The 16,479-nt window shown below is 36.2% G+C and overlaps 1 protein-coding gene across 4 annotated transcripts in view; it reads right to left on the bottom strand.

The window, feature by feature from the left end:
• Positions 1–557: 557 nt before the first annotated feature.
• The window catches only part of CDK17 (cyclin dependent kinase 17), a 55,674-nt gene continuing 39,752 nt past the window's right edge, over positions 558–16,479 (bottom strand). For 3 of the 4 annotated variants that reach the window (XM_074144516.1, XM_074144518.1, XM_074144519.1), the window contains 12 exons: positions 14,112–14,168; positions 12,369–12,483; positions 11,751–11,845; positions 10,841–10,903; positions 7,534–7,657; positions 6,412–6,532; positions 5,744–5,841; positions 5,339–5,444; positions 4,504–4,546; positions 3,250–3,340; positions 2,941–3,018; positions 564–2,341 (listed from right to left, as the gene is read on the bottom strand). In XM_074144516.1, coding sequence (XP_074000617.1) covers positions 2,304–2,341; positions 2,941–3,018; positions 3,250–3,340; positions 4,504–4,546; positions 5,339–5,444; positions 5,744–5,841; positions 6,412–6,532; positions 7,534–7,657; positions 10,841–10,903; positions 11,751–11,845; positions 12,369–12,483; positions 14,112–14,168 — 1,029 coding nt within the window. In that variant the 3' untranslated portion in view covers positions 564–2,303. Of the gene's footprint in view, positions 2,342–2,940; positions 3,019–3,249; positions 3,341–4,503; positions 4,547–5,338; positions 5,445–5,743; positions 5,842–6,411; positions 6,533–7,533; positions 7,658–10,840; positions 10,904–11,750; positions 11,846–12,368; positions 12,484–14,111; positions 14,169–16,479 lie in introns of all 4 variants that reach the window. The other variant, XM_074144517.1, reaches the window with a different exon arrangement.

Here is a 16,479-nt window from a genome sequence, read left to right as displayed (position 1 = left end):
AATCCCACATTTATCCACAGTGAACATTTACTCTCTATCTTCGCTACTTTTGTAAAAAAAGATGTTTCTCTGAGACTTCTTTCTTCAACACCATCACGTCTACAACATATTTCCTACAAAGTTAATCAGTATAAAATCTAGATCAGATCCATAGCAACTATAAAAAATATATATAACAACTATGTCAGGACAAAGGTTTTTTTCATCAGTGCCAAACCTGTCTGTGACACACACGCAACGCTCCCGCTGGCATCAGTGGGAGACCCACGTGTGTATCCCGGACAGGAATTACGCCCCTAGGCCTAGGCAAGGCTTCTGATACCGTCTGACACCCAGGATGGGTGCCAATAATTAGCCTCTGGACCACGGTTACGATAAGATCCTGAACGGCCTCAGTGGCGGATGAGCCACTTTCCTTTTCACTGCCACTACTTCTAAGTTTGCGTGAATTAATTAAGCGGCCAAAGTTAAAACTGGTGACTCCCACAACACACAGATCTAACTAAACGTTTCCAACAGTGCCCCAAGAACCGCAAGTTCACTTAGTCTGTATTTTTAACAACACAGGGCCTCTATTATTATAAATTTCAAAACAAACCCAAAGAATTCCACATAATATTTATACTTTCAAAAGTACAATATTAATACAGGTCGGTCAGTTAGAAATAACAGCAGTTTGTTAGGTCTACAAGATTTAACGTAAAACTGGTTTACAAATGCTGAAAAGCAGTAGTGGTCCAATAGTCACCATTACACATGAATTTCTCTCTTCCAGAAAATTAAAAAAAAAAAAAAGTCCCAATTCAAATTTACCAGTATCAATATTAATAAAACACCCCCAAACATGCCACAATCACTATTCACAAATAAAGTTAAAATGAAATATACAAAAATTCACTTAATACTGTTAAATAACAATAAACTACAAGATTTCCTGAACAGAAATGGTAGGACCCCTGAATGTTTTACAGTGAATGTCAGGAAAAATTAACTTACCTATGACTATTTTCATGATATACCAGCCAAAGATTTACATGACCATTTCAAAATATACCAATAAAGATTTACAGTCTCTTTAAGATGCACTAAACAAATAAGTTCATAAAGGTGAACACAAATGCTTAAAAATACTGTAGCCATCACCAAGGGTGTACTTATGATACTCACTGAGATGCATAAGCATAGTAGTAACATGTTTACTATCTCTGGTAAACAGATAACATCTAAGATCTGAAAAACTCTCTAAGTTCCCATTGTAAAAGCTCTGTAGCATAGTGAGTTCTTATCAAGTACAAACTTGCCTCTTTCCAGTTGATTTCAAGTGAATAATGCACAAATGGGAGAGCAACAAGGTGGGAAAAGTGTGACATTATTCCCATATTCTTGTAATTAGTTGTCCTGTTCCTCTGTAATGAAAAGATTCTAAATTTCAAAAGTAAGCCAGGGTCCAACATATATGAATCATCTTTTTACTGTTTGTATTTCTAAGTTAAAAACGAAGGTAAAAAAGTCATTGCTTCTGCAAGTCATTGCTACTGCAGGCCCCGTGTGCACAACAATGTGCAAATATCTTATGCTGGAGTAAGCCTGACAAAACCGATCATCCAGTCTCCATGCTCTAGTTTATCAATAACTAACATAGGATCTGAGAGCAAATAATAGTTACTGTTCACTTGTTTGAATCAACTTTCACACCATGTGCTTTTCAAAAACATAATATGCATTGTAATTTTTCAACTATTTCAACACATACTTCCAATGTTAAATAAGGAATTAAGTGCCATGAACTTCGAGCATTAAAGATGGTTCACCTATAGCCAAGCAAAGCTATGTTTACATTCCAGGAAACACTGCAGTTTAAGAAATACAAAAAAACCCCGCAGCAGTAGAACATTTTATGAAGAGAAACAGATGCATTCACATATTATAAAGCCATTGCAACTTCTTCAGGCATGGAACTGTTGTGTTAACTATACAGACAGTAGTTATTTAGCAGCAATGATTCCGCAATAAATAATGCACTGTGTTTCTCAGTCCTGCACAAAAATTGCAGCTACAGTTACATCAACAGCTGTAACCTACTGGCTCTAGTGGCAGAGGAGACCTTAAAACCAACTGTACAAAAAATTGTCACACTGTGACAACAAATATAAAAACATAATCTGCAGGTTGGAAATAAAAAGACTCCACTGTGAAGAGGACAGTGTAGACAAACTGCGATTCCAAGTCCACCAACAGAGAGCACTGCCTTCAGATCCCAGTCCTTGATTGACAGGCTTGGGCTCCACTCTGCATCGCCCACTTTAAAAAAGCATACTCTGCCTTCTGTTCTTCCCATGTCCTACAACAGAACATGGACCATGGTAAGAAACCGAAGCATTCGCACATGGTATTCAGTTATTACCTACATCATCTGCCTATTTTGAGAGAATATCCCTTCTTTGTGTTTAAACCAGTATCAGCATCTTTCTTTTACAGAATCACAGAATGATATGGGTTGGAAGGTACCTCTGGAGATCATCTAGTTCAACCCCCCTGCCAAAGCAGGTCCACCTAGAGCAGGTTGCACAGGGATGCGTCCAGGCGGATTTCGAATGCCTCCAGAGACGGAGACTCCACCACCTCTCTGGGCAGCCTGTTCCAGGCTTAAACTGCACTTGTTCCTTATTTTTCTTTTTAATACTTTGCCACCGTTCAACACCCACACCATGATGGTTTGAAACTCCACGACTTTCTCATATTAACAGCCCCTCTGCCCATCCCTAGTAAAACTCACCTCCTTCTGTGCATTTAGCTTTTATGTCTCTACGGGAATCTGAGCAAATCATTCCTGATAACTGTTTGAGCACATTCACACAGACCAATTTAATAAAGTATTTTTCAGTGTCTCTGGCACAGCACTCTGTTTACAGATATGAGAAAATCTTAAGCTTTCCATACCTGTCTCTGGGTAAGTGGAATTTCGAAAGCCAGGGTCTTTTTGCAGCTGAATCTCTTTTAGACTGAATATTGAAACACCTGCAATGTAACAAAGAAATAAATTCATATCCAAACATAACAGTGCTTTATTGAACAAACTTCTACTTAATTATACAGTTTAGCTAAAAATATGTTTCCTATTCCCAAATATTTAAGTCAATATATACCAGACTTCTTTAAGATTTAGATTAGAGAGTTTTTCCTTAAGCAATATACTTAGCTTTAATGTACTAGCTTAACAACACTCTGCTACTTTACTACTCCTCGTACTTTCAGGCAAAGTGTGTATTCTTGTTCCAAGACTTCTGAAGTATGCGTGTTTCATGGCCTCTTCTGCAGAAATTCTCTTCTTCGATTCATACTATTAACATAAAAGGAAACAAAGTGTGTTGGTTTTCATTAAAAAACTCTTTGGATCAAGTGATTTCGTCAAAGGGAGAAATAGAGTTCTGCTTGCTCAGCATTTCCCACCAATTCACTTGGACAAGTATGTTTTCATTCCTTAGATTTTCACACATGAAAATCTAACATGTTACCTAAATCAGCATTATCAGCATGTAACTACTGTAAATGGATGCAAGTCAAAAATATACTAATCTTTATTTTTAGATCTAACAATGACTAGATGACAGACTTCTGTCTACGTTATGTTCTAATATTGAATTGCAATGAAATGCTATTACTCGAGTTTTCTAATTTGATGGACTACGCTGCAGCATTTTGCGTAAAATGGAACTTTAGACAACATGGTGTTCAAACTGTGCTCAAACATCTCCTGCTTGGCATATGTGGACGTTTGGACAACAATGCAGACATTTAAAAAGCTGTGCACAAATAAGAACGAAGTCCAAAGTAGGACTGTGAGTCCTGTTCTGACACAGCATGTAAACAGACGAAGACCTGATGTAGAATTTAAATCGCAGGCTGCAAAGCAGAGTAACTGCACTCCACCTTATGGACTATGAATTTTTAACACCATGAAGTTAACAGTACTTCTGCATCTACTCAAAGACTTAAGAGTTGGCCTTCCATCTTGCTTCTGGCTCATTTTTATTACAGATTAAAAGATTAAACCCACATACCACTTCATCTTTTGAATACAGTTTGCAAGATCAAGGAGTAATACTACACCTTAACTTACTACTAGAGAAGCAGTTACTAAGTTCATTGTTACAGAAATTTAATATTTGTATTTCAAAGTTCTGGTTTAATACATTATTTCACAAGAGATTTAGTTTTTTTGGGGAATTGCTAACATAGAATCAGTTCTATTTTTACAAAAAGTAGTAAGAGAAGAAACCAATTCTGGCAAAACAAACTAATTAAACACCAGGTTTTAAATTCTTACAGTACATAGCCTTCCCAAAACTGTCATTTTTCCCAAAGCTGTCATCCACTACAGACTCAGCTGCATATTCCACTTTGAGATAGATCTAACAAATACTATAGTTTCTACTACATTTTGTAAATAATACATTAAAAATCTAAACTTGCACTTTTATAAAGCCACAAAACACATCTTACTTGAAGGAACTTCGCTATCAATTCAATTCCTTCCGTGTCTAGCCTAAAAATAAAAAAAATTTAAAATATTAAAAACAGTTAATGAATGATATTTACAAACGCAAAACTGCAAAGGAAGTGGCTTAGATGATATCAGCTTGAAAATTAAGTTTAAACACAGAAATACTTTCACCTAAACAACTTTTCTGCATGTTAACATGTATACATACAAGTACCAGTATCTCAGAAGGCAGCTATTTGAAAAACATTGGGGATAGACAAAACCTGAACTTTGGATTGTGATTTACTAGGTTGACCTGGATCACTTATTTTAGCAAAAAATCTTTTTTTTTTTTTTTTTTTTTTAAAGCCTAACTCTACTCATTTACTAGAAGGACATAACGTTAGATCTTTTTCTTCACAGTTGATAAAAAAATGTGGCAGTCTTTGTTATAACGTTTATTTCTAATAACTGTGCAGATCCTTCGAATTCCTCTTGAATCATTTCCAGAGACTGCTGGAGGAAAGCTTGCCATTTTAAGAATGGGCCAATTAAGTAACAGAAGAGAATTTGGGTTATTTAGGAAATGTTGTGTCAATACTGCTACTATGCAGTAATTAACTGTAGTTTATAGTTCTATAGTTCATTATGAAGCTGTGGTATCTTGAATGATATTAGACAAAGTAATCGCATAGTACCAAGATTATGCTTTGCATTTCTATCTGCGCACAATAGCACAACTGCTCTGTCATTTTCCTGCATTCAGTAGCAGACTGTACTTGGCAAAACGTTCACATTTACAAATATGCAAAGCCACAGGGACGCATATTTTCTATTAATAAAACACAGAAGTACCTTGGTGCATGGTTGATTAGGGGTTGTGGTTTATACTTAGGAAAGTTGTAGTTTCTAAATTCATCACTGGAAGAAATGCCTGGCCATGTTTCTTGACATGGGGTTCCTGCATTTAAAAAAAGCAACAAATCCAACTTGAAAAAAACATAAAGAAACAACTTTGACATAAATAAGCATTTAATCCTGTAATTTAAACAGGAAAGAAAGAAAAAAAGCCAACCAGTCAATGTGTAAACTCAGCTGTGCACTCAGCTCAACCATTCTTCATCAAGAGTACACTCATTCACCTTAATTACAATGCAATATAAAATCTCATTGTTTATAGATAAAGATCTACAGTTCTACTGGAAAAAGCGTTCAGAAGAACACACACATAGCAACATCACTGCTAAAGTATCCATTTACCCAGAAGTCTGAAAATTAAGTGCAGTTCATCTTCAACAGTCGAACCAGGAAAAAGAGGCCTTCCTGATGCCATTTCAAAAAATATGCATCCGACACCCCTTTATAAAAACAGAGAAAAAGATAAATCAGAAACAATTGAACAATTTAAGCTTTCAGCTCTTAAAGACTTCTGTGATTTTGAAATGAAATCACAGCAAATTATTAAATGAAAGCAAATTATTAAATTAGTTGTTAGCCCCGTGCTGCTATTAAAGGTATTGTTTTGAAAGATACGTAGCAACAAAAGAACTGTCAAAGACTAAACAAAACCTATGTCATATCTATACTATATCCTTTTCCTTCAGATGTCAAGTTTATAAATTGTATTAAAGTTCATAGTAAAATACCACATTATCATGTCATTAGGAGAATGTGCTTGGTTTTTTTCTGTAACGCTGTTGACCTAATGCCTGCTTATTCTAAGCAATAAAAAGAGTACTTTGGCATTTTCCCAGAGAAATAATAGCATCTTCCCTATCTGCCAATCCTTTCCCTAAAAATCTAACTCAGTTGTAGTCTTCAAAAATTCAAAGGATGAGTATTTGAATGCTACTATGTAATAATAAAGAGTTGACATTTTTTCAACTTGACTGAGAACAAAAATTTAAATTAGTCAAAGCTATACAAACCACATGTCAATTTGAGTTGAATACTCTGAAGATCCGAGGAGAACATCAGGTGGTCTGTACCATAACGTGACAACTTCATTGGAATAGGTCTTTGTAGGAACAGATTTTGCTCTAGCCAATCCTGATAAAAAGGGAAATAGAGTCACGTGCAGCTTGCAGAAATCTTTTTTTTTGCATGAAATTGACAGAGAATTTTAAAGAGCTAAATCAACCTTATTATACTTGCTAAATACCTTTCCTAGTGTTCATTAAAAAGCCCTAATAAATACATTTCCACAACTTGTGATTTGCCTCTTAGTATTTATAGCAATCTCACGATCAGCATTTTTAAGTATAGAAGGCAGGTAAACAGATCAAAACCTGGACTAATCCTATATATTTAATAAAAACAACAAAGCATTAGCTCAATATGACACCTCCCACCTGTGAAAACCCTTCTGAATTATTTCCGTTTGAGAACTACACTGCAAGATGCAGAAGGCAACAAATGAATAATGAAAGGGTGGAAACAGACCAAATCAGCGTGGGATAAGTAGGGGTCTTCCACCCTAACACTGCCAGTTTGTCACTAATATCTTCAATAAAATTTAGGTCTGTCACGCTAGATGCAATCTTCTGAGCAACTTCCATTCACACACAAGGGGAAAAAACAGTGGTAGCACAACTTTCAAAGAACCTTCCCGATGCAGAAGATAACAGGAAACCATGAGTGCCCCACTCCACTGGCAATGCCAAAGGAACCTGGCGTATCAGTGATGGAATATCACCTGAAAATTTACTATGTGGACAGACGACTCCTCTCTCCCATCACAGTTACTCCGCTTTGGAGTGACTCTGGACTATTAGGAAAAGCAACTTGAGCTCCACCTTAAGGATCTGACTAAGTGCAAATTTCAAAGGAAGCTCTAAGACTACTTTCAAACCTCAAGTCAAGTGACAGTGCTACCTATACATATATTATTTTAATTACTAATATCCTGTAAAAGGCTGACTTTCGTTTTTCATCTGAGAACGCACAAATTCACTACAGACCCAATGTTCTCATCTTCCCTTTATTTAGAAAGATGCCACTCTTTTGCCAAGTGAAGGAAATATTTGTTACAGAATAATTTCAGGCCATACCAAAGTCTGCCAGCTTCAGTTCTCCTTTCTCATTAATTAGTAGATTTTGCGGCTTCAGATCTCGATGTAATACCTTTCTTCTATGACAGTATGCCAAACCACGAAGAATCTGGTATAAAAATAGCTACAAAAGAGAATGTTTTATATAAATTAGACTAAAAAGGTTAATCTAGAGATTACACAACTATGACAGCCCATTTAAGCACTGTAGAGCTGAGTCTCTGTATTTTAAGTAGGACAAAAATACTTCTCAAAAAGTAAGTTAATTTTCCATATGAACATCATTATTGTTTACAGATTTAAAATCCTTTTATGCTAATGCACTGCTTTAACACAACACTTTACAACAAAGACTTTAAAAGCAATTTCTTCTGCTTAACTGAAGAGAACCGCAGGGCCATTTATTTTTAAGTAAGCATATACCAATGCTCTTTCCCACACTAATGTCTTTAACAATTGTCTCTGACCATACTCAACTCCCCTTTTCTCACAGAATCCCTTCTGAAAATGCAGCTCAGCATCCTTTCTATCCAATTGTGCAAAACTCTGTAAAGAACATTTTGGCATGCTACTGGAAAAATACACTTGGATTCACAAGCTCACGAAACATGCAGAGATGGGGAAATGAGGATCCGTAAAACAGCCCAACTGCCTCTGGCATTTGTATTCATCCTCCTCACCTTGACATACACAGGTTTATTTTAGTCCTTTGGAACAGCAAGCCAAGCAAGCAACTTCAGTCATGCATATTAATGCTGCACATATATAGACATAAAAGTAGTAAGGGATGAAGAAAGGTTTAGCAGAGGGCAGCCAAGCAAGTTTACTGTATCACTGCATTAAAAACTACTATTTTGCAGTTTCTGTATGTATAAAGGGTTTATCTTGAACATGGGACTTCTGGGTAGCCACTGCTGGCATTTACTACACAGCGTTCCTCAACCAGTATAGGTGATCAAATGTCCAATGAAAAAATACAGAGCATTACAGAAAGCAATGTCTACCAATATGACAAATTCAGGATGTAACAGGACTTTTGAGGAGAAACACTAGAATGTTTTGATATGACCATTTTCTAACACATCAGTTTATTTTTGTATCAGGTGACACCACCGAATTCTTTTTTGTAAACTGGACAAATACACAGCAGGTGTAGTTGCATCCATCTGTTCTCAGTCTGCTTATGTGGGATTTATCTGTTCTAGAAAAAAGAAATTGGCATTGATTTTTCTCTTTCTTTCTCTCTCTCTCTTTCCTCCTTCCATTTCTTTTTTGAAGAGCAGAACGAGAAGCCACAAGTTCTGTTCCCTCTACTCATGTCCATACTGTTGCAGGGGTAGTCAGTCCCAAGTGAGATTTCCACAGCAGGCCTGTTAATACATAGCCACCTCTTGTGTACACTGGGACTACAAGGATTAGTCAAGGCGGCAAAGCAGATTATTCTACAGAATTTGTGGATCTTCACCCCATTTGGCAGGGATCCTTTTGTAAATGCACAGGATGACACGTATTAGCTCAAAATTTTGTTTGAAACAGTAATACCTGCAGAGATCACACACTTCTTTATATTATGCATCTGCATTTTGTTAAAACTCAAACCACCTAAAATTAGCTGAGGAATGCAAGGGGAGTGAGACAGTGAGGTCTCTAAAATGTCAGTAATGACTCAAACCCCCACGGTAATTGTAAGGTAAGCACCTCCAGGTACCACAGTTAAGCAGCTGTTCTGGTTTCCCAGTGCCAGAGGTACTGACTGTCTAAATCTGCTCTTAGGGCACAGCTTAAACCACAGGCAAACAAGGCAAAACAGTTCCTCTGCTTTGCTCAGATTATCGCAAGCAGATTCTGCTCGTTCTCCAAGTGCACTTAATACAGGAGTCAGCTTCCCACTTACAGCTTTTCTTAATTTTTGTTAAGCTTAAAGCACTACTTATTAACTCATAGTTAATTAAAAACACAAGCGTAATTATGTTTTTTGTTGTCTCTCTGAAGTAGATACAGATTAAAGAATTTCCCTTTGCAGACTCTCAAAGGAAGAAACAGAGTAGGTTAAGGGCAAATGTCTCTCCCTAGAGATACTTACTATTATGTGAAAACAAAATAAAAAAAAAAGCCATCCAAACAGTAACCAATATCTAGACTGAATCCCATATGCAATTCAGCTAAGAACAGATTTCTGAACATGCAACTAAGCCAAAACCAAGGATGACAACTCTACTGGAACGCACACAAAGTCCATCACTTCACAGTATTTAGTACATTGTGTTGTCAACCACAGTTGTGCCATGTGCTACTGTGCAAGAATAAAACTGATTTTCCTACCATGCGTGCACACTAATGGTTTTGTTCTTCTGGATCACAGCCTAAAGTTAATTTTTTTCAAGAGGCACAGAAGAGTTCTCAAACAGATCTACCATACAAATAACACCCCTTATATGAATTACATATGGCTTAATGAAGAGTTTTTGAAGGTACAGTCCAGCACAGGCTGCAACACAGCAAAGTGATACTGGTAACCCAACCTCCTCGGACAACCTCACTCATTTGAATACTGTATTGTCCCCTGTTTGGAATCTCGTTTATAAAGCTGCAAGTATCAAAGGACATGAAGAGTTATCCCAGTTTTTCAAATCAAAACCTGCATGTTATGAGAGAGGTAACACTTGAAGCGGAGTTAGTTTCAGCAGGCCAGACTGGAAACTGAATCACTTGACCTGGCCACAGCCACGGTTAAAAGGAAAAGACAATTAAACGTTATAGAAAATAATTTCCATTTTATTACTAATGGAAAGATGAGTACCACTCATTCTTAAACATGTATTATTAATTTCTTACTTGTGTGGTAGGCAGTGGCATCCAAACCCCACATTCATGATTGAGGCTACATCTTCTTCAATTTGCGTATACAAATTTTGAGGATACACCAAACTACAGACTTAATTTAATAAATGAGTGTAAAATAATGGAAGGACAAGAGGAGGTCAAAAGAGTTATGAATGTATTATTTTGTAGGAAATTTTGATTTAAATATGTAACTCCAAAGGGCACTAAAAGATATGAAGTTATATTATCTTCTGTTTTCAGTGCTTTAAACACTTAAAAGCCATCAAAACCAAAAAGAAAGACTCCATCTGATGTCAAACATAGTCAAGCCAGGCCCAAAGGTCAAAAAGGAAGTTAAGTTTCTTAATATTATTTTTTTATTTAATAGAAAGCCCTAAACCGGATAGCTCCTCATTATTATGTTCTCTGAAATTCTTAGAACAGGGAAAGCTGGAAGACAGTTACTGTCACTAAAAACACTCACCTTTACATTGTGCATACTCATGATGTTCCCACAGTCATCCATGTACTGCTTCAGATCCTTGTCCTGTCAAAACACCATCAGCATTGTTCAGTAAAATTGTGGACAACAGATTACATGAATATCATTTATTGTTAGAACTGAAATAATCCATCAGAAAATTAAGTTTTATAGAAAAGGTGTTCAACGATAAAAAACCCCAAAAGCCTGAACATGCAGAAAACTCTGGCTTTCCAGAGGACATAAATATCCATGTTTTCCAGCAAGCTGCATCACCTCAGGCAACATTATTTGTTATTGCCTTCTCCTCCATCTTGTGTGTGGTACAGTATTTTATGAAATTACTATATTCTCCAATTACATTGCAAGTAAAGAGTTTTTCTTCATCCCTCTTATTATGCTTATATATTCTAGTATATTATATGAAAAGACTGTTAGGCAAAGCTTCAGGGAGAAAGTGAGCAGTCTACAATGGAAGAGGTGAGCGAGACACGTAATTATGGACATTTGCTTGAAAAGATTGTTACAAAAAGATGGAATGTGTTGTTTACTTTGAAGTATACTTTTTTCCTTAGCCAACTTGTGAGAGTTGCGTCATAATGAAAAAGTACATTTGAATGTATTTGAATAATAGTGTGATTATCCTTTTTTACAGTTAACCATTTTTGGTACAAGTACACAGCTTGCTCAGGTAGTTCACTACTAACTACTATTAAAGAAATTCTGAAAGGATCAACCCAGTATTTACTAATTTACAGCTATTTAATAACTTCTCTCACTTTCAGCTGAATGGTTCTAGTGCAGAAGAAACTATAATAGTCCCAGTATTTTTAAAAACAGTAGTTTTATTATGCCTGTGTTACTTAGAAACAATAAATCGAACGTAAAGCTTGCTACTTGTTTAATCACTTACCAGATATTCGAAAACAAGAGTCAAAGACTTGTCCGTGTGCACAATATCGTGTAATGTAACAATATTTGCATGCTTCAGATCTTTTAATAGTGATACTGCAAGAGAATTGTAAGCATAAAATAAGTCCAAAATATGAGCAGTAAATGCATTTCTAGCAAGTTCATATGTATAAGCTATTTATTTTTTTAAAAAATAAAAAGCTATTGTTAAGAACATAATACTTTATAGATTAAGTTAATAAGAAAGGTATTTAATCAAAACACCAAACAGGCATTTGAGTAACAAACTGTAAATATTTCCTAGATTATACATTTCAGGCAGGAGGAGTCATTTGATAAAAGGTATTCTGAATCCCTAAAAGTTACTAAGAATAGTCTAATTCAGTATAAAATCATCCATTTATAACACTGCATTTGAGAACACAACCACCCCCATGAAGTAAATAAATTTGAAACACTAACTCTTTAACACATCTAGGCTAAAATCTTCCTCACAGAAACTAATACCATTTCCATTAACCTCCCATGCATCCCATGTATTCCCAAGTACCAGCAGTACTTTGGTCAAAAAGAAATCCAGAAGTATCTGAAAGCCTAAGTAAAAAAAAAAAGTTATCACCTTCTCTTATGGCTGTGCATGGTGCTCCCTCCTCATGTTCCAGGCGTATTTCTTTCAGAGCTACCAGGTTCTCTGTCAGTTTACTTCTCCCCTTATAAACTGTCGCGTAAGTACCCTACAAAATGGAAAAAGAAGGAAACTCTCACAAGTTGTTCCTTTGTTGAAAAATCAGTTAAAAAAGAAAATATAAACTTCTGCCTGAGGTTGTAATAGGTTTCATTTTGGATATGCATAGTTTTTACATTGTCTTCTTTGGGTATCTGTAAAACTACACAAATATTTTGTAAGCACAGGCCTGAACACACAGAGGACACAAGAGATGTATATGCTTAACAACTCTGAAAATTACATGGAAATCTATACACCATACCGCTATTGAAGAAGTCAGATCAGGTAGCGTTAAGTTCACTAAGTTCACTGCTGGGATCATTTACCCTCCTGAAAGTCTCTATTTGATTAAAACTAGCTCAGGTATCTCTACACTACACCGCAGTTATGTTTCCAAAGGCTGCAGACATACTCTTCCATTACTTTAAATATATAAATCCTTTTGATAGCTTCTTGTCCTCGTTATGCATTTTACATGAGATTTTTTTGGGGGGGAGCAGGTGGGTGTGGGTGTTTGTCAAAGTTTAATTTTGGTTGACGTAATGAACAGTGAATTCTATGACGCTTACCTTTCTCAATTTTATTTATTTTTTTTTTTTTGCTTAGACAGTAAGATATTCAAAACACTCATGGCATGTTGCGTAAGGACAAGACATTCTGACAAAACAGCAAGTAGGTACAACTAATCCCAGCAATTGTAAAGGGGAAGCAACACAGTTACAGAAACTGCCCCAGGTCACAGTACATACCTGGCGTTGTCCACTACACTGTGAAAGCAAGTGAGATAATGTACACCCACAACTATGACTTGATAGCTACTAGATTAACATTCCTCCAAAGATACACAATGGTATGTCACGCCTAGTGATCCAGCTAACAAGTACTAGAAGCAAAATAAAAAATAAATGTGTTTGAAACATTGCAAATGGAGGTATGGATGCAATATTGACAGCAGAGACACTGACCATTCCTTCTGCAATGTTCACTGCGCCCCATTCCAGTGCTCCTTGTCCATTTTTGATCCTGTTGGCCAACCTCAATCCAACTGGACAGGACTCACAACTGGCCCCTCCTGAATTCTACCTTTTCACTGGAAGTCAGAGGCTGAGTAGAGGTAGAAATCCATGCTCCTGCTCTCCCAGAAGAAAAGGCAACCTCAGTGCCAGGTACTTCCCTGGGCAGCACCCAGCTGGCTGCCCAGCTCATGTGTGCTACCAGAATGTGCACAGCTCCTGCCTGCTCCCTGGCTTCTTCTCCAGCATGAGCGTTCCCTAACACCTAACTCATGGCAGGAGCACACCAGGCTGAACCAGTTTTATTATTTATTATTTTATTGCTTCATCTATCTGCATGCAAATCCGGTCTACATAAGAAGGTCACAGATCATTCGCTAATGAAGTCTTGCTCTTCCTCAGCTCAGTGAGATGCTTTTCCTGCTTTTATATTTGCTTACTATATATGCACATAACTTTTGTGTGGTTGTGACACTGTTACACGTTATGTTTGGTTTACTGAAAAGATAAATTCAATGGGTATTTTGAGGAATACGGTGATTTTCAGTTAGCATTTCTGTAAAATTTTAGAGAAGACATTGTCATCAAAGCAGTAATCATTTCAAAAGAAAACTATACATACCTCTCCAAGCTTTTCTAACTTGATATAGGTTTCCATTTTTCCAAATCCAATTTCTGACTGCAGTGAAAAGAAGTGGAAATCGATCATTAAAACCGACCACTTTATTTATACAACATTTAATCAGCAAGTTAAAATTTATTTCAGAAAAACATCTGACAGAACTTTACCAAACAACACACCATTCCTCTATTTTAAAAACCTTTTAGCATATTATGATATAAATGCATCCCAGCAACCAAGCCTAATGCTCAGCCTGTTGGCCAGTCTACTGTATATCCTGAGTTACACTTAGACCAAAACCCCTCTTTACCCTACCTCCTACTTAAATCTACTCCACTCTTCCGATCTGATTACTACTAATGAGGTTGTTACAGCTTAAAGCACAGAAGTCATCTCAAACTATTCCATCCTTTCTCTTGCTCAGCATAACCATATGCTGCTGCTGCTTCTTCCAAACTAACTTTACTTACTTGCTATGTTCAAGATCTCAGCTCCATGTTTCCTCTCACACTCTCACTTCTCAATGCTTTTCAGTCTAAAACTCTGCCAAGTAAAATCCCTAAACATCATTCCTCCACAAGCTTCAGCTTTGTCTCAACAATTTACATTTCATGGCTCGTATCTTCAAGTCTTTGTGTATTTTACTTAGATATATTCACCTTCTCTCTTTTTATCGTCACCAACTTAGCTCAGCAATGCAAGCCAGGAGGGTTTGCTTGCCTATATAACAGCTTTTTCTGAAGCCTGTAAGATCATTACTCTTTTCCTGTTCAAATCCAGTGCTACTCTCATATTTAGTATGATTATCTCTTTACAGTTATTTTCATGTAAGACTAGAATTACACCAAAGATTTATATTGTTCCTACAGAGTAAAGAATGCTGAAAGCAGACATGTGAAACACGCCAATTTTTAAAACAATTTACAAAATGCATATAACCCGTACCCTGTCAAAACAAAAAATCGATAGGGTTTGTGGGGTTTTGCTTTACTGACAATTGAACACACGCCAAGACAAAAAAGCCAGGTTTTCTCCCTAGCATCACCTACTCCTTCCAGTTCCAAACACAGCTCTCTACTTCCTCTCTCTTTCTAAGGAACAATACTTTGACCCCGGACTGGCTTCAGCCCCTGTGTCTACAAGTCAGGATACACTGATTTACTCCTAAAATCCAATGGATATTATGTGTATTATTTCATTGTAACACAGTGTAACATAAATACTGCCGCCTGTATTAAGATTTGACAACAATATAATGTGAAGGTACACTAAGAAAATTTGGATTAAACTTAATTTTCAGAACACGTGCATGAAAATACAACTGAAGTAAGTGTAAAATCTTGCCTGTAAACATATTTCATGTATTAATGGACACATAATTATGTTAACATAGTATTAAGAGTAATTCTGTCTTATTAAATTAGTGTTAGGATCGACATGTTTTAAAACTGCATAAGGATACTTTATCATCAAGGATATTTAGGAACCTGTTGTGGGCAAGCTGTTTCACCAGAAACACAAGCAAAGTTGATATTTGACAACCCTTGTAACGTCAGTGAGATTTTAAACATACCACTGATATAGGTACAATGTTAGTAAAATAAATATTATGTTTGCTAAGTGCATTTTGACCTACTTAAACAAACATATCTTGAAGTGAGTATTAGGTGGTATTAGAATTAAAAAGATAGGCCACTTAGTTTACAGAATTCATAGCCATTGGCCCTGTTATTGCCAGACAGTCTGGAATACAACTTCAAAGTCTGATTTCTAAGATGCCTTAATGTTTTTCATCAAGACTAATAAACTTATTATCTTCTTTAGATAATAAAATCATACAATATTTCCTACATGCAGAAGACAGACATTATTCAAGACCTGCCTTTCAGTATGTTTCAATGTTTTTAATTTTTTAATCACATTTTGGTTGCCTATCATTCATAAGAAAAACTAATTCTTACATTCCTCAAACTAAGATCAACTTAATTCTTCCTTCAAAATAATTTCTGAACTATTTAATTTTTTTCTGCAATACCCATCTGCCTATTTTGACTCACACAGAAACACTGATGGGCTGTATTTGTGGTCTCTTACTTCTAATGGCTGGTGCACAAGAGTTACACCTATGCTACTGTGCATGCAACACTGTACATGTATACACAAAATACAATTACCGTAAAAGCTTTTTTTTTCTTGCATTTCAAAGAAAAATACCAGACCTTTTTCCTTTGATTTCTACTAAGCCTTGAAAAGACACATGCCTTTGAAGCACAGCACAATATTCATATATTGTAATTAGCAGTCTGCTAGCAAGCTTTCAATGACAATCTCAGAATAATGAGTCCTTGAATTTCTTTTTTTTAAAGGC

The sequence above is a fragment of the Numenius arquata genome, chromosome 2 (assembly GCF_964106895.1).
Source record: "Numenius arquata chromosome 2, bNumArq3.hap1.1, whole genome shotgun sequence".
Taxonomy (NCBI): Eukaryota; Metazoa; Chordata; class Aves; order Charadriiformes; family Scolopacidae; genus Numenius; species Numenius arquata.
Note: the sequence above shows the minus strand (reverse complement) of the source record. Positions and strands in the feature narration are given on the sequence as shown.